This window comes from Oratosquilla oratoria, chromosome 44 (assembly GCF_046742065.1).
Source record: "Oratosquilla oratoria isolate Oo_2021 chromosome 44, ASM4674206v1, whole genome shotgun sequence".
NCBI lineage: Eukaryota > Metazoa > Arthropoda > Malacostraca > Stomatopoda > Squillidae > Oratosquilla > Oratosquilla oratoria.
Genome location: NC_134820.1, coordinates 14,836,465 through 14,855,260, shown reverse-complemented (window position 1 = coordinate 14,855,260; position 18,796 = coordinate 14,836,465). Strand labels below are relative to the sequence as shown.

At 39.6% G+C, this 18,796-nt stretch overlaps 1 protein-coding gene across 3 annotated transcripts in view; it reads left to right on the top strand.

Moving 5' to 3' along the window:
• Positions 1 to 310: 310 nt before the first annotated feature.
• The window catches only part of LOC143022156 (failed axon connections homolog), a 40,103-nt gene continuing 21,617 nt past the window's right edge, over positions 311 to 18,796 (top strand). Inside the window, exons 1-5 of one of the 3 annotated variants that reach the window (XM_076180209.1) lie at positions 311 to 328; positions 1,510 to 1,753; positions 6,015 to 6,144; positions 13,164 to 13,360; positions 13,916 to 14,124. In XM_076180209.1, coding sequence (XP_076036324.1) covers positions 1,728 to 1,753; positions 6,015 to 6,144; positions 13,164 to 13,360; positions 13,916 to 14,124 — 562 coding nt within the window. In that variant the 5' untranslated portion in view covers positions 311 to 328; positions 1,510 to 1,727. Of the gene's footprint in view, positions 329 to 906; positions 1,070 to 1,509; positions 1,754 to 6,014; positions 6,145 to 13,163; positions 13,361 to 13,915; positions 14,125 to 18,796 lie in introns of those variants that run through there. The other 2 variants (XM_076180208.1, XM_076180207.1) reach the window with 2 other exon arrangements.

Here is an 18,796-nt window from a genome sequence, read left to right as displayed (position 1 = left end):
TCAAATGAAATAAGACGTCATCGTGCATGCAACGGGAAGCGAAAAGAACGAAGAACAATGACCTAAATGACCGATCCGAGTCAGTTGACCGTGGCGAGGCTTTCTTTTTATTCGGGCGGTTTCATCAAAGGCGCATCTTTGTATTCCACTTGTCGTCTGACAATACCTCTCTCCTCTCCACTACTCTCCCCGCTGTTGTCGGCGAGTACAAAGCTGGAGCATTTCTGTTGTGCACTGAATAACCTACCGTTCACTGGTGTTGTACTGCGAGGTTGCATTTTACATTTCATGATCAAGTGGATGAATTAGCGAAGTGGAAGATAAAAGGGTAGGCAATAGTGATATTTTAGCAGATTAAAGTTTAAGGAAATGTAATATTTCAAAATGATTTACAGAACTGTGAAACAGACATTCAAAGTAACAAGGTCAAAATGAGTGATTACTATAACACTACTATGGTATTGATACAATTGAGTAATAATATGAAAATGATAACTGTGGAATACAAAGTTGCAAAGTAGTGCTATGGAATTGTTAGTTGTATGAGACAATGAAGAATTATGTAGAATATTAAAGTATTCCTAATGTGATGACGACATTGTGTAGCAGACTAGGCCGAGGCGAACATTCGTACTTTTGATGATTCACTGATACCATGCATATAATGTTCGTTGTGTATTAGAACGATAAGATATAGATATATGTACATATATATTTAGATCTTTGGTAAGACGACTGATAAGATATTTGAACAGAAATATTTATCACACAAAATATGACAGGAACACGCCGGTTTGAAAAGAGAATAAGAGCAAGTGGAAATTCTGTGAAGTATCTGTCGGTTTCAGACACAGGTATGCATGGATACAACACAGAGAACTACCCTTTTTTCAAGGAATATCCAAGGAGGTATGTGACGGGAGATAAGTGGAAGAAGATATCGCAGAGATACCGAGCAGCTTCACAAGAAGTCATATGTACATGCGCAATACCGTTCTTCACAACACGTCGACCAGGTTTGTCGACAGGTTGTCCCTGTGGTACCCATGAAAATATCTTTTACCAGTGTGTACGTATTTCTTTCAAGGGTTTTCCGTGTGCTGTCTACATATTTTGTGTATCCCATTCGTGTGTACGAGCGTATGCACATGTGTGATTTCGGTGCTTACGCATTTTAAACTAATTGAAGTATACATTGTGTAGTGCTGTGGCGAGTGTAATAAGCAGTCACTAGTATGTGCATATATTTTTTTTCTTTTTCTATAATATCAGCCACTCAAACTTCCGTGAGGAAAGTGGGAGGGGGGTAGGTGAACATTGTATACGTCATTCGAATCTCCACCCTTTCTGGACGTCATCTCTGAACATGGTTATATATTGTCACACTGTCCTATCCTATGTTCATGTGCCAGGCCCATCGTCCAGAAAGGATGACTTTTCGATTGACGAGGGGCACGCCAAACCCCACTCACTTTCATAACTAGTTGAAAGGTTAAATTCTTTCTTCAGGAGGACGAATTGAAGAGCCCATATGCAGCCTGACAATAGAATTTTTACTACTGCCTGCAAGGACATTTGAATTCTTCGTGACTCAAAATGTGTTCCGTGTATGTGCATCTTTAGTATCCTCGACTCCGCATCGACCAAGAACGAGTAGTCAAATATGCTTCAACTTTAAAGGCATTCTAATGAGCCTTGCAACAAGTTGAACAAATTTCGCTGCCACTATGCCGTCAAGGTTGTATATCAAAAGGTAATGTATATTCTGAACGACATAAAATCATGTAGTTAGAAGGAACTGCTAAGTATATATTAGAGGTAAGAAGCAACAAAAGTAGCCTAAAATCTCGACATTGTCGTGTCTCCAGTAAGTGGGTAGACAAGAATACGAATAGGTGTTTAGGATAAGAATTATAAACACTGTTGCCTTTTGTTTTCCTTTATCTATGTTGTGTAAGTTACATAGTGTTTTCGTTTTGAGGTAAGGTGGACAAACCGATCTACTGACATCGTTCAAGAAGCTGTTCTTCCAACAGATTTCTCGCTCTGCTTCACAACCTCCGACAAAACGTCTGGGTGATATGATCACCTCTCATATGATTAGGATTTGATAGTGATTAGCCCAAATTACATCGCGCAGTACTAACAACCAATGGGACAGAACATCGTGGTACGACATACCTTCGAAATAATCTACACTTACGCAAGTCACCAAAATTTTTTTTGAGTCATTAACTCGCTGATAAGATGCAAGATATTTCCTTAGGCCCAAAAGCTATGTGAAGAAATATCTTTCCCACGCAGGTGGTGACGATATGGATAGGCTGATAATGGTAATAGTAATGAATGTGGGAATAATGCTGCCAGTCGAGGTGGCTCGAAAGGGCTTGCTAGTGACAGTAGACCACTTTCCTCAAATTACTCTTATCTCGAACTTTGTTTTCTATTCACCATTTTTAAAATCACTGTTTTCTTTCTACTCTTTTTACAGTACTGCCACTGTATCGAGTGTTATACTCCTTCAAGTAATATATTAGCTTATGTATACATACATATATAAATATGTATATATATATATATATGTATATATATATATATATATATATATATATATATATATATGTATATATAACTGAAGGTGGAGGAAGCAGACCAGGAGTAATGGGAGAATTTCACGCTTTAACGTTTCGACCAGCAGGGTCTTGATCACAAAGCTAACAACTCAAACATAACGGGATTTTATACATAGACGGGTCATCTCATGGGACGCTTCGGAGAGCTTATTATTTTATTTGCTTATTCTTTTATTATTAATAAGCTTGTGGCTTTTGCTAGACATATAAATCCTTCTCTATGGTTAATGTTGTTACTAGAGTTGATGTATGCTGCCTCAATTGTCTTCCTTAGTTTCTTTAATGATCCTTTATTCAATATGGTTGCATTGTTCCAGTTTGGAAGGTGACCATGCTTATCCACATGCATTACTATGGAGTTAGATGATCTATGGGCTTTTACCCCATTTTTATGTTCAATTATCCGTTTATTAAGTCCGCGACCAGATTCACCAAAATATGAAGAGACAGGTTTTATATTGTTTATAAAATCCCGTGTGTGTGTGTGTGTGTGTGTGTGTGTGTGTGTGTGTGTGTGTGTGTGTGTGTGTGTGTGTGTGTGTGTGTGTGTGTGTGTGTGCGCGCGCACGCGCTCGTGTATGCGTATGTATGTGTGTGCGTGTGTGTGTGCGCGCGCGCGTTTGATCTAGTCATTTTGCCGTAATGTTACAAATGCGGCCAAAATCAATTCCTTGCCCCCGGACGGAATAGTAAGCTCTTCGATAGAGACATACACAAGCGCGCGCGCACACAAACAAAAATATATCCTGCTGAGCGGAACAGTTGTCGAAAGTGTCGACGAGCTTCAGTATACATGGCACGTTAAAATATTAGGAGACGTAAGAGAAGATATACTTCATTAATCCGAAGAAATGATCATTAACGTTGGTTAGATTGATGTAACGGGCACAACTTTTGATGTATTGGAGCCTTAAATGAAAGTCACATTTTGCGTCACTGTGATTTTGACTCTTGACCTACATCAAGGGTTCGTCCTTGGTATTATTTTTATAGGGTACCATTGTGTGGTTATGATCAAAGCAAGTTAAGAGGCCAAATCGTGCGTGGCAACGTTGCAGACAGGCGAACGTATTATGGAACAAAGTACTTTCAACAACTAATAAAGACATCTTGAACTATTCCTGTGTAGAGAATCCATTACAAAGACAACGGAGAAAGGTTTGGGAGTGTTGATAAAAGATAATCTGTCACCTGACAGGCATATCAGTGAGATTGCGGGAGAGAAGTAGGGATTGCTGCAGAATATGAGTGGTTTTTGTTTTTTACTCTATGTATTAGATTATACAAAAGCTCAACGAAACACTACTCCATCCAAGACTTTTATTGTATGTTATTGTTTTTGTATCACGTGACCTTTTTGTGTTTTTCATGTTCCCTTTTTGTTGCAGTTTTATTGTAGGTTATTGGTTTTGTATCACTTGTGGTATATTTTTCTGTTTTTTAATACATTAAATGGTACACATTTCGTCATGATTAACGGAGCGAGGACTTCGCCAAGGTCCTCTTCCAGTTACATCCCGGGCCACATAAAACGAGTTCACTGTATATGAACCCATAACCCCTGAAGACGATTCCTGGACGGGAATCGGAACGACGAGCTTGATAAACCCTTCAGATCGAGTCTGGTGCTTTATTCTCTTCACCAATATGGATCCCAGACTCCAAATCTTTTCATGTTTATATATATATATATATATATATATATATATATATATATACATATATATATATATATATATATATATATATATTCTGTTAAAAACGACAGCAAAAGAATTATTGATTAGTTTTTTCCGTGAGCTCTCAAGCTTGCGAAAAGTAGATTTTTGGTAGGGGGAAAGGGAGTAAATCAGATTTCCAAAATTCATAGGAAATCTGATTTACTCCCTTTCCCCCTACCAAAAATCTACTTTTCGCAAGCTTGAGAGCTCACGGAAAAAACTAATCAATAATTCTTTTGCTGTCGTTTTTAACAGAATATGTCTCAGAGAGAATCTCCTGCCACGCTTCACCAATATATATATATATATATATGTATGTATATATGTACATACATACATACATACATACATACATACATACAGATAAGTGTTAGATAAAATGAGCTAAGGAAAGGTCACAAACAAATAATAGAGAATAAGCACGCCCATAGGAGAAGTCAAACGAAAGGATAAAACCCCTCACTAAGGACAAATGCTCATTCACGTCGTGGGGTGGACAATTGGTCTATGCGCTGTGGTGTGGAAGAGTAGATATAACCAACATGAAAATGTGTGATAATGACTTTGGAAGCAGGGAGAACTTGAAGATCTTGAAGCTGTTTATTCATGTCAGGGTATGCAGCACTTCGAGAATCGCAAGTCATCTGTGGTATTTTTCCGTGGCAATAATGGAAGTAGTCTTTGTAATGAAGAGTAAGCCTTCTCGATACCTTTGTTGTCGTCATGCCAATATACAACATATGAGGCATGACTACGCTGAAGGAGAAGGCGTTCGTGGGTGGTGTCATGACCAGGTTACTAAACCTCTTATTTTTTGTAGAAAATTACCAGAATTAACCTATCGCTCTCGTTAGTAGGTTTGACGTTTCTTTTGACGATGTCCTTGATAACGCGTTCTTCGTTCTTTTACGAAGTTGACATCTGGGACTTGTTATATAAATTTATTATGTTGTCTGGTCGGATGATCCGTAAGGCATTATTTCGTTGATTATACCACTTGTTTATAGTATCCATTATCTACTAGCCACGCTGTAACTGTCTGGAACGTATGGTGTCAGAAGAGTGACGAGTCTTTTGGTCAAGGAATGCGCGGGGATGGCAATCGGGCTAAAGATAGGATGTAAAGGGTTGTCTGGCTTATGGGTTTTAACATTAACATACGTGTATCCAAGGTCATAATCTCAACTTCATTGATGTATATATATATACATGTATATATATATATATATATATATATATATATATATATATATATATATATATATATATATATATATATATATATATATATATATATATATATTCATCTTGGTCTTTGGATCACGTGTTGTGTGTGTGTGTGTGTGTGTGTGTGTGTGTGTGTGTGTGTGTGTGTGTGTGTGTGTGTGTGTGTGTGTGTGTGTGTGTGTGTGTATGTGTGTGTGTGTTTATGTTTGTATGTATGCATGTATTGGTAAAAAAGATCATACTGGCGTATGAAAGGTAAAGCATCCTTTCAATAGGGTCGTAAAGAGAGTGCTTAAAATGAAATTGGGTCACGTAAAAGACAAATGAATGGATAAATAGATAAACGAAAATGAAAAATAAAACACACTGACCTAATTTATTGATTACTAAGCTATCCTGTAGCCATTGCTCATCATGTGATTTACTTCTACAGGAATAACCTGTCCAACCTGGGGGCGGAGGTTGTTCTACACCAGTACTGCCGAGGCAAGTATTGCCTTAACCTGAGTCCCTTCGCTCTCAAAATTGAAACATTCCTTCGCCTGGCGCACATTGACTATGTGGTGAGTCACTGGATTTTTATAAACTTCAGAGTTATTCGGAGCTGAAATGATTAGGTGTGTAGTGGTGATTACTTTTTTAAATGTAAACATTGTCTCATTTTATTGTTTGAGTGGAACTAGATGCAACTAGTCCTCTGCTTTCTGTCACCCGTCTCCTTTTTTTCTGAATTAGTTTTAAACTAAAGAATTGGTCGAGGTCTGAGTAGATTCTTAATGCGCGTTTTCTTATTAAGCAAATATTTCCTTTAAGGAACATTTCTATGTCTGATGAGTTTTAACCACTCGAAGTTTATGCTTACCTCTTAATGCTGATCGAATGAACATATTACCAATTATATGGCAGATATAAATCTTTAATCCCATCCTTACCGAATGTCAATTTTCATATTAATATGGTTGCCGCCAAGTTATTTATTTATTTATTTATTTTTGCTGTTATTCTCGCTTTCTCGTTGGTGAATTGGGCCATCTGGATTAACACCTTAAAGACCGGGTGGAAAATTTCCTTTCACTATGAGTGTCGCCAGGCCATTTTATTTATCTGCGTAACACCCCCTCGATAAGAACTGTACATAATTTCAAACATTCATCATTGGGACGGATGTAGCGTCAAAAAAAGATGATAAATATTTAGACTGGAATAATTAACCCACATATTATAGGGTCTCAGGATTTGTCAGGAACCAGGGGCGCTAATAGTTCTCTCCTGAATTTTGCAAAGTTCAGAAGGTTGAAGGATTGCTTGTTCTTGGTTTCAATTGACTGTATAGCAGTGCTGGAGGTGTGGCAAAGGAGATCGAGCACATATCCGTTACAAGGTCTTACAGAACTGCAGGGTTTACCAGATTATTGAGATCTATAGGGCTGATCATAGACTTGTGGTCATAACCTGGACAAGTACAGACTCTGAAACGGCGGATATGAGAATGGATAAACAGAGGAATGTCGAAAAAAAATGTTGAGGATATTGAGGGTCATTTCAATGTGAATGGTCTAAGGATCTACTTAGTGAACCCTGAAGTAGGTTCGCCCTAAATTTGTGACTCATGTGAGCACTGTCCAAACATCCGATGAACAACTAGTGTCCGTCGTGGAGGGGAGTAAATCTCATTGGTGCGAGTACTTTGAGTAGATGTACGTGATTGACCCTCTGAGCGGTCAGCTTCCCCTACCTGGCATACCGATGGCACTTGGTGATCCACCAATAATTAAAATCCGCCCTCTCTGTGTGGGATTAATGAGACTATAAATTAAAGAGTGGGAAGGCTGCAGGGATCTGCGGAATCATCGCGGAGTTGCTAATTGCTGGCAGTGAGATCATAATCCGAGGGTTGCATACTCTGGTATCATTCCCTCTGGCTGAAAATAGGACTGGTCTTCCCTATTCGGAAGGGAAAAGGTATCGGCAGGACTGCAACAATTACTGCGGTGTCTTATTGTTTATTGTGCTGGGCAAGGTGCTCGCCATCAGTTGCTGGCATGGGAATTTTCACATTTGCTCAAGTTTCACGTCCAGGAGGTCAACAGCTGAACGGATCCTAGTATATCGTGTTATTGTGGAGCACTGACGTAATTTTCAACAGGAGTTATTTGCAGCCTATGTAGATTTCAAGAAGGTATTTGACTCAGTACATCGCATTATTTTCTGGTATCTTCTGCGTGTCCGTGAGATTCATGCAAGGATTACTGAACTGGCGTCTGCCTTATACTCTGGGGCTGAAAATCATTCTTTCTTGTTAATTCAGAAGTGAGGTAGTGGTGCGTCCTCGCACCAACACATTTTATCATGTAGATAGGTTGGGTTTTGGACAGTGTTGTCGATCAGTGCCATTGCGGAGTATCCATAGGCATCATTAAGGTCATCGACCTTGTCTTTGCCCGTGATGCTGTATTTCTCGTTGAGTTATTGGAGGTCCTAGTTGCAGCCCCCATGTCACTGCACAGAGAAGCGAGACCGCTGGAACTCCAGGTCTCCTGGACCAAGGCAAAGGTCCAAGCGTATGAGAGCATACTGTGGGATACAATTTAGTCCGTCCATGTATGTGGCGAAGATATTAATGTGTTAGAAAACTCCACATAGTTTGGTGTATTTTTTTCTGTGGTTTACGGGGCTTGGTACCTTCTCGGACCTCAACTTTTCAGGTGGTCCGGAACAATCCATACATGAAGGCAGTAGACAAGTGTCCACGGTATGCCACTGCAGTGACCATACTCGGAGGAAGCTGATGTATCACATTGTAATGTCCAAGTCATCTCAGGTCCGAGATGAGCAGCGGTCGGGGGCCATTAGTCAGAGTGGATGCCTTTTCTAACCTCTACGCCTTGACCAGGATTCGAACAGACGCCGAAATCACCACGCAGTTACCAGACGCGCGCGTTACCGACCGAGCCACAGCGGGCCCCTAATTTTGGTAGTGTAGCGCATAACAGTGGTGGATCATTTCAGGAAAACCTTCGAAGAATTAGCATTGCCCATGGCGTTATGGATTCGCCTACCCAGAGTATATGGCGTTGTCCATATTTATACTGGAGAACTAAGATCCAAACCTTCACGTTATATACACTTCCTGTCCTCTACGGCTGTAAGACGTGGGCATTGTATACTGATATGAAAAAGCGTCTCGATGCCTTTGGTACCAAGTACATTCAGAGGACAAAAGGTACTGTTGGAATGACTATTTATCAAACTAGACTGCTCCGTCTAGGTCCGTCCATTTCCAGCAAAATTCGTGAACCTCAAGTCCGGTTATATGGACACGTGAACCGCTTCCTAATAAAAGGATGATCTCATCACAAAAAAATAACACTCGGTTGGGGAAGAAAATGGAAGGCCACAGAACTCATAACTGGAACAAACGGACCGATCCTGCCTAAAGCTTTTTGGAATGGGAGAGGTAACCGCATAGGGGGATTACAAAGGATTACAAAGACGGAGCATACCGACAGGAGACCTTTTGGTCCATATCTAGGTCGGATGCGAAAAAAATCAAAATAATAATAATAAATGAATAAATAAAAAAACTATAATAATATAAATAATAAATAAAATACATAAATAAATGCATAGGTATAGTTAAATAATAAACAAACAGATACCTTGAGGATTGGCGTCGGCGCTGGGATAAACCGACGCTTCCCCGGGCTTAGACTCTAAACTGATTGATTGAATAGACAGAGGAGTTTTCTGGATAAAAAAGCAAGCTAAGTATTCCTTAAAAATGGTAGATTAGGTCATAGTTCCAGTAAATTGGGTGATGATAATGACAAAATTATCTTTATTGAAAGGAAGGTGCTAACGAATGTATAGACTACTGTGAAGGACTGATAGAAAGTGCTAATCAATTGAAAAGGTTAATTAGGGTGAAACGCATGAGAGTGTGGTAAAAGAATGAAACATAGCTAAAATAAAGAACCATCAAGCTGCTAAAGTTCATTTAAATTTCAAGGGAATATTGAACACCCAAAGAATTACGGAATGCCATGTAACAACGTTATTTATACAAATTTTGTTTAAACACGATGAAATATAGTAAGAAAAAGACTACATTGCTTGATTTGTGATTGTATATGAAAGAAAAATTACAAGAATTTGGGGGAGATAACACCAACATTTTTGAAGATAGAATAATCTGGGAATTTCCTGCAGCTGCATAGGAAATTTCTCAAGTCACCTTTCATTTCCCCCAAAATATATTTTTTTCCCTTACTCTATGATTTACCTACACCCCCACGAGAATGATGAGGATGAACTTAGAAAAGACTGTACAAAAGGGTAATTGTGCACACGGCATTTTATGGGAGGCAGAAAGGAGGAGCCTAACTGTGCTAAGATTAAGTGTTTAATAAATATTGTGAAGGTTACGAGAAGAAATTAGGGAGTAGGGTGGAGAGCAAAGGTGGAAAGAGAGCTGGCAGATAGGACTGGTCACTGAATACTGGGATGGTTTGGACACACGGAAAGAATAAGTGAAGAACGTGAATAAAAAAAGAGTGTGGAAGGCAGAGGTTCACTCTATCTGGGGTGAAGTTGAAGGGAAGACCGAGAATAGGATGGATAGATGGGGTGAAGAGGACATTGTGTAAAAGGGGAATGTCTGTCGAACAGGGGAGTGATAGGGGAAGAGATAGGAGTGATTGGGGAGTGGTGAATGGATGATAAATTAACGCTGCCCTAAGGGATTTCTTCCTGTCTGCTTTGTGAATACTTGAATGTATTAGGTGTGTGTGTGTGTGGTGGGGGGGGGAGGGGAGGGTCACCATTTATGGAACGGTGGGGGCCGACACCTTCGGCTGTCGGCCCTGTTGTGAAGGAGCTTTGTCTTGCTGCATTGCTTCTGCCTGGGACAGTGGGTCGGGAACTCCCTCATCCACAAGGAGCTAAAATGGGAAGGAAATAGATGTGTGAAGGATGGGTGAATGTGTGGCTGGTCATCCCCTTATAATGGGAAAGGATCTGGTGGTATATTTACATATGTATGTAAATCTGTATGTATATGTATGAATATATGTATGTATGTATATGTGTATGTATGTATATATGTATGTACGTATGTATGTATGTATGTGTGTGTGTACGTAAGAAATATAGTTGCTAGATAAAGTGACATTACACTGGTACTGCATACAACACGTCTATGCTGATTGCAAATATTATACTCGTATCTATTAAATAGACAAGAAAATATTGGTTTTGAACAAGGTTGCCATACCTTTCTGACTAATATTAAGCAAGTTTCATTCATGTTATTTATGAACCAGGAAATCTAATAAGACACCATGGTGTATCCATGAATCTAATATAATTATTCAGATATTGCACAACTTTTGGTAATTTCCATTGTTATTTAGTCTAGTTTCGAAGTTTTTATGAGAATTGTTAGGGAAACGTTAGATTTTGATTGCCGGAAGGATGGTATCGTAGTTTGTGCAGATAATGATGCTTTTATGGGGACATTTAGTACGAGAGAGTGATGAGAAGGAGCGGGAGGAAGGGAGGGACGGGAGATGAAACTAGAAAGACGACAAATGCTCACAAGAGATGCTCACAGGACAAATACTCACAATTACTCACACCCTTAGTTGAAAAAGCGACAAATGCTCACAAATTCATTTTTTACAAATTATTCTTTGTTTTTATTGTGAATAATATACATATAAATCTTAGATAACAACTGTTTGTTCAACAAATCTTTATTTATTTCACAATACTTGCAGCTTTTCACAGTATCACAGTATTATCATATGGATCCACTTGGATTATCAGTCTTTATTCCAGACGGATGCAGTGTCCTACAGCAATGAGGGACTCTTCTAGTGTTCTGCGACCTTCAGTCAAGTCACTGCAAAGAGTCTGAAATCTCTTTTGATTTTTTTGATTTTTTTTTGTGGGCTCTGCGTTGACGTTTCCTTGTTAATTGTTTTCTAGTATGCTGTAACATTTGGATCGATATCAGTGCGTAGTCCTTGCGAAAAGCTTCAACTGATGTCCAGAATGAAGGATAATGATGATCTACTAATGATGAAAATTATGTGTTCCATCCTTCATAGCTATTGTTTCTTCGTGCTTGTCCTTCAAGTGTGGCCTGATAAACGTTCCAGACAGGAATGTCGAAGCGGGGTGGAATGTGCCACACACGTAGAGGAGGTAGTGGAGCATCCTGATGGACTCGTGGTGGCTGGACTTGGCGGAAGGTACCAGTAACGTATGTAGCACCAAAATAGTAAACTAGGTCCTCCAGGCCTTCGGGTATTCTGTTCTTGAGGTACTGCATGCCTTCCTGGACCTGGTCTGGGTGGTGTAATGGCCAAGCCATCTAGCATTCCGCAGAAGTGCTTTACATCCTCATCTGTGCGGTACAGCTCGGTCTTGCTCAAGTTTTGAAGTTTTCTCCAGGTACTTTGGGTGAGGTGGTAGAAGCATCCTTGGGTGGTGGTGACATGAGGTCCTAACACTGATACTGACTGAATGGCTGCCAGCTCAATGTCGATTACTACGACCCCGGGGTCAGGAAAGATGGACATTTCTTCCATTTTGTTGACCACAACCCGCAACAGTTCTTGGTAAACCTAAGCACTCTTTCCAGGGAGGAAGGTATAAACGCAGGAGACTGTAGTATCCCCAAGAGGAGCTCGTATGACGTATAGTTGTTCAAAGATTCTTGGACTGATGGAGTAATTTCCACCCATGTGCCTGGTGTCAGCTTGTGCAAGATGTCGCAGTTGCCACACTGCGTTGCCGTTCTTCTAGACCTGAGTCATGGATGAGGAAGGGCCTTGGAGTCGCTCCACCAGTTTGTGTCCGGTACTCTGTGATTACTAGATCCCGAAGTGATGCAAGGTCCCTTGGAAGGCATCCAAACCGTTGTCGTTGAAAATCTCTCTTAAAATTTTGGAGATTACCAATGTTGGCACGGATCTCCCCGGTTGCTTGTAGCAGAGGTTGAGTCAGAAGTTGGTTTGGACGACTACTTGACTGCTTTGCTTGTGTCTTCATTGTAGTTCTTAGCTTGCCAGCTGCATGGTTGTGATTGATGTACGATCTTGGATTTACATAGTTGTCATCAGTGTTAAGACTTCCTTTGCAGCAAGCTGATCTCTGCTGTGTGCATTGCCATCTGATCCAGTTCTTGTAGCTCCTCTTCTTGACATACATACATGTAGCCATCCAGGCAGAGCTTGTAACCACCTCTGTTTCACTTGATGATCTCCACGGTCAGAATTTTCTGAATGAAATCCTTATATATAGCCTTTTTTTTATTACCAGATAGAGGAACTGGGCAAGGTACTCAACACATACCTTATAGTGAACTGCTCAAATAACTGTTCCATTGCAAATAATAACAGGAATAGATATATGAAATATATCTAAAAACGTAATAGTGTGAGCATTTGTCTCTTTTTCAACTAAAGGTGTGAACATTTGTCTTGTGAGTATTTGTCCTAGGAGCATATGTCTTGTGAGCATTTGTCTTGTGAGTATTTGTCATGGAATCTTGAAAGTGTCTTTGTATCCTTGACAGGTTGAAGTTCACAGTGCACTTGATCGCAAAGAGAAGTGCCCATGGATCTGCTTGGGCAACGAAGAAATTTCTGACTCAGAAAAGACAATTGAAAGACTGAAGAAACACTTCAAAGTCCAAACGGATGAAAAGATCAACGAAAGGAGAAAGAACCACCTGGAGGTTGCCCGGATAATGGCTGAGGACCACATGTCATGGTTAGAAAATTGCTACCTTTATGCACCTAAGAAGTATCATACCAGTAAACATCATCATAATATAAGATTTATATAATCATTAAGTATTGTGTAACTAATATTACCTTATTCATTCAATGACATATATTACTTATATATTTTTAATGGGCAAGCTACGATACTTGGTTTTCACATTTGTTTCCACAGTTCGATCCGATAAAAGTTATTTCAGTGTTTTATTATCTTCGTCTTTGATATGATAATTTGAGATTTCCCTCCTGTCATGAATACATACTCATCAAGCGCACCAGCGGCTTTTTTCCTTGCACTGATTTATGCTCCATATCATGGTATATATGTTACGAAACCTACTGCAAATACCTGTACATTTTGCCTTCTCCAATTTTTATAAAACACACACACACACACACACACACACACACACACACACACACACACACACACACACACACACACACACACACACACACACACACACACACACGATAACAGCTGACATTTTGAAAAATATTAATCTGGAGATTTGTCATTTTTTCAATCTTTTCCGGATTACAGGTGCATCATGATGTGGCGTTACTGTTACGACAACAGCAAGACCTTGATGAAGTCACAAAACTTCCCCACAGCTCTTTCCAAAAGTTTCCCCGCCTATATGGCTCGAGTTACCAGGAAAAGAGCAAAGTACCATGGGATAGGGCGATACACGGAAGAGGAAATTTTCCAGCTTTGCAAGAAGGACCTAATTTTGTTATCAAACTTGTTAGGCAAGTATCCGTCAGCAATTTTAATTGATATGTTATCTAGGTTTACGGGTTTGTGTTTGCTGTCAAATGAGGTACAATTATTCCTCTGTTTTCACTCACATGGCATCATAGGTAAGATTCATAATCGGGTCAAAGATTGACTAACAGAGAAAACAACGGGTTGTAATCAACATAAATCCGTTCAACTGGTGGTATGTAGTGAGCGGTGTTCCCCAGGGATCTATGTTCGATCCAGTTCTCTATTTTGTTTATGTAAATTATATGGATAGTGGTCTGGTATGCAAAATATACAAATTTGCGGACGGCACAAAAATTGCCATTAAAATCAGTAATATAGCGGATAGGGATCAGCTACAGTCTTAGATCGCTTAGTTGAGTGGAGCACTAAATGGCAAATGAAATTTAACGTTGATATATATAAAGTTTTGCATATAGGCAAAAAAGACAACTGTAATTATTTTTCCTAGGTGTCATAATATCTATAGGTCTAAAACCGACCCTCCAGAGTACAAAAGCTGAAAAAATTGTCCAACAAATTGTAGGGTTTATTGTAAGAACATTTGAACATAAGACTGAAAAAGTAATAATTACTCTATATCATTCTCTTGTAAGGCTTCATCTCGAACATCACCATAAAAGACACAGGTAAATTAGAAAGGGTACAACGAAGAATCGCTAAAATGATCCTTCGTTTAGGAATTAAACCCTATGGAGAACGTCTGAGTGAACTTAAAGAGTAACAGTTTTATAAATAAAAGGTGTCTAATTGTACTGGAATACACACACACACACACACACACACACACACACACACACACACACACACACACACACACACACACACACACACACACACACACACACACACACACACATATATATATATATATATATATATGTATATATATATATATATATATATACATACGTGTGTATGTATATACATATACTGTATATATATATATATATATACATATATATATATATATATATGTGTGTGTGTGTGTGTGTGTGTGTGTGTGTGTGTGTGTGTGTGTGTGTGTGTGTGTGTGTGTGTGTGTGTGGATGTGTGGGTGTGTGTGTGTGTGGGTGTGTGTGTGGGTGTATCATTGCAACTTGAATTTACTGATACTATCCCCAAAGTATTGTCTGCTTCAGCCATTCTCCTAAAACCTACACGTGGCCCCATCTACTCCACAGTGACGTCATGAATTGTCCCAATTCTTTATACATTGTCATTATGTTTGATGAATGGTGATCGCGTGAAGTGCCGGAGGATATTCAATATAGTTTTTAGGAATTACAAAGGATTACAAAGGCGGAGCATTCCGACAGGAGACCTTTTGGTCCATATCTAGGTCGGATGCGAAAAAAATCATAATTTTAATAAATCAATGAATAAAAACTATGATAGTGTAAATAACAAATAAAATACATAAATAAGTGCATAGATATAGTTAGATAATAAACAAACAGGTAAATAGTAAATAATAATAAATTAACATATAACTAATAATAAATGAGAATCAAACAGACAAATGATAACAAAACAAAACCAAATAATATAAAATAATAATCATTACAGCATCTTGCTTAGGTGTTTATCTAAATGATTCTTAAAGCTTCGAACTGAACTACATTGCACTACCTGTGCAGGAAGTTTATTCCATTCATTAACTACACGGTTGGCGAAGTTGTTTTTACCCACTTCCAAATTGAATCTATTTCCGGACAGTTTGAGGCCATTGTTTCTTGTCTGATTCTCATTCAATGTGAATGAGAAAATGAAGACAGAACTACATAGGAAAATACACGATTGGAATGAAAAGAACAGATGAATAGAGGCGGAGAATAATGATATATCAATAATATATAGACCTCAGAGAGAAAGACAGAAAATGAAAGTTTACGATAACTGCCCAACAGCAATGATATTATTCACGTACAGAACACACGGAGAGCTAAATGATGGGGCTAGATTATCTTACTATAATACTAAATTACCTTTTTAAAGCATATTCAAAACAAATTATAGGAGATATTGTTGTTTTTTTATTTTTATTCTATTAGATTGATCAGATAAATAAGCCCAGAAAACCAAAACCAGGAGAAATGATAAGTAAATATAATCACGCTATCGCACAGGCAGACACAAGCATTTGAACTTTTTAACTTTTTTAAGCAGCAGAAATTAATTTGTTTTCTGAATTCAGAGAAACAGTCGGCCTACTGACTAAATATATCTACATACCAAGAGCTTTCTCCCGCTTATAAGGGAGGTAGCCAAGTCAAAGGCACGTGTCTACTCCCACCCATTCCACTCCCATCCACCACTCACCCCTCCCTCTCCTCTTAGCTCCTCATGGATGACAGGTCATCCCTGTATCTCGCCCACTGCCCTGGGTCAGAAGTAACGTAGCAAGATACAATACATCCACAGCAAGGCCGCTTCACTTAATCGCCCCCCCTACCCCCCACCCCCTGCTCTCCATCGCCTCATTCAGAAAAAGAGAAGACGGGGAGAAATTCCTTCGAGCTGCGTCAAAACATCATTCACACAAAGACACCCCCTACCCACCATTCCCCGCACTTCCCTTCCTTGAATTACAGTACCATACAGCCATTCTTTGTCACCCCTATATTCTGCCTACTCATTTTCTTGCTCAACAGACATTCCCATCTTGCTCAACGTCCCCTTCACTCTATCCATCCATCTCATCTACGGCCGTCCCCTCATTTTCACTCCATCCACCTCCGCACCCACTCCTGCTTTACTAACCCTTCCCCACCCACTCCCCCCATATGTCCAAACCACCCCCACACTCCTTCATCAGCCCCATATGCCATCTCTCCCCATTCTCCTCCCCACCTCCCACTTCATTCAACCTAGCAACCTCTACCACACCTCTCAGACACCCCACCTCAAACCCCTCCTCTCTGCCTCTCCCAGATTGCAAATCTCTACCCCACACAATGCCGTTGGCACAACCATCCCCTCACACAATCTCCTCTTTGAATCCATTCCTAGATGCCTACCTCTGTCTGGGGTATTGGCAGCATGTTATTGCGGGGTATACATTGTGCAGTAGCGCCCCTACGAACCAGAGCTTCACATGGTTTTGTCTGTGTTAGGGGAAATCTCTAATGATTGAAAATATATGTTTCATTATTGTACAACGACTGTTCCATCATTATGCTGTCTCATCCCCTCTTAATACTGTCTTATGCAACTTATTTGAGTGTATATTTCCATTTTCGCCTTTCCCCTGTAGTAGTGGGAAGAAAAAATATACCACACAAGTCTTCCCATTCGGGTCGTAAAGGCGGCTAAAACGGAACGAAGTGTGGTAGGCTACTAGGCATCCTGGTCCCTAAACAGATATATATATGTATACAGTATATATATATCATATATATATACATACTGTATATATATATATATATATATATATATATATATATATGTTGAAGTATGTAAGACAAATGAGTGGAAGGGTGGTGAGTTAAACACAAAGAACAGTTGGAGTTTTATTCACTGACGTTTCGTCCTTACCAGGACATTCTCAAAGTACATACAGTTTCAGAAAATTAACAGCTTATATAATCCATCCTTGTAGAGTGAATCAGGTCGAACCAAACATCCAGTTTACTATCGAACACGAGACGGATAACAGACTAGCTTTCTTGGATACGGTGATTTGGAGGAGAGGTAACAAGATATCTTTCTCTGTCTACAGGAAAAGCACCAATAAAGACGATGTGATTCATTTCTACTCAGCGCATAGCAACAAAATTAAAAACGGAGTGGTTATAGGATTTTTCTTAAGGGCGTACCGTATTTGTAGCGAAGAATTTTTAGAGGATGAAATCAAATATATTTTCAAAGTATTCACTAAACTCAGATACCCGGAAGGACTACTGCACAGATTGAGGAAGAAAGCAACGGCAATAATGAGAAGGAAGAAGGACGACTGGTCCGGAGAAGGCAGGGCGGAGTTTTTGTCCGTCCCCAACTCGAAGTACGCGGAGGAGTTGGGACATATTCTCACAAAAGCGGGTGTGAGCGTTGCTTTCTCCACGGGTAAAAAAAATTAGGAGAAGTTGTCAAGAATAGAAGTAAATCAGAAAAGGATATAGAGAAGGGCGCGATTTACAATATACCATGTGGTGGTTGTCCGTTAGGATATTATGGAGAGACGGGAAGATCAGTGGAGCTACGGACATATGAGCACAAAAATGACGTCAGAGCTCACAGAACCTCCAACTCGCTAGTAGTTCATTTAGACCAATGTGGTCATCTTCCAGATTGGAAAAAGATAGAGGTGCTCCACAAAGGTCTAGAGAAAAAGAAAAGAAAAATAGTGGAGGCAGCCTACATTACTTCCCACCCCTGCATCAACCATAGGGAAGGGTTTATAAAATTAGCAGGAGCGGTAAGTACTCTGATTGTCAAGGAGGTAAAAAGGACAATTGAGAACGAAGGGAGAAGTGACATAGTCGGAGTCGGGTAGAGGACGGATGAGAGTATAGAAGGAGGGGAACACGGCAAGGATGGATTATATAAGCTGTTAATTTTCTGAAACTGTATGTACTTTGAGAATGTCCTGGTAAGGACGAAACGTCAGTGAATAAAACTCCAACTGTTCTTTGTGTTTAACTCACCACCCTTCCA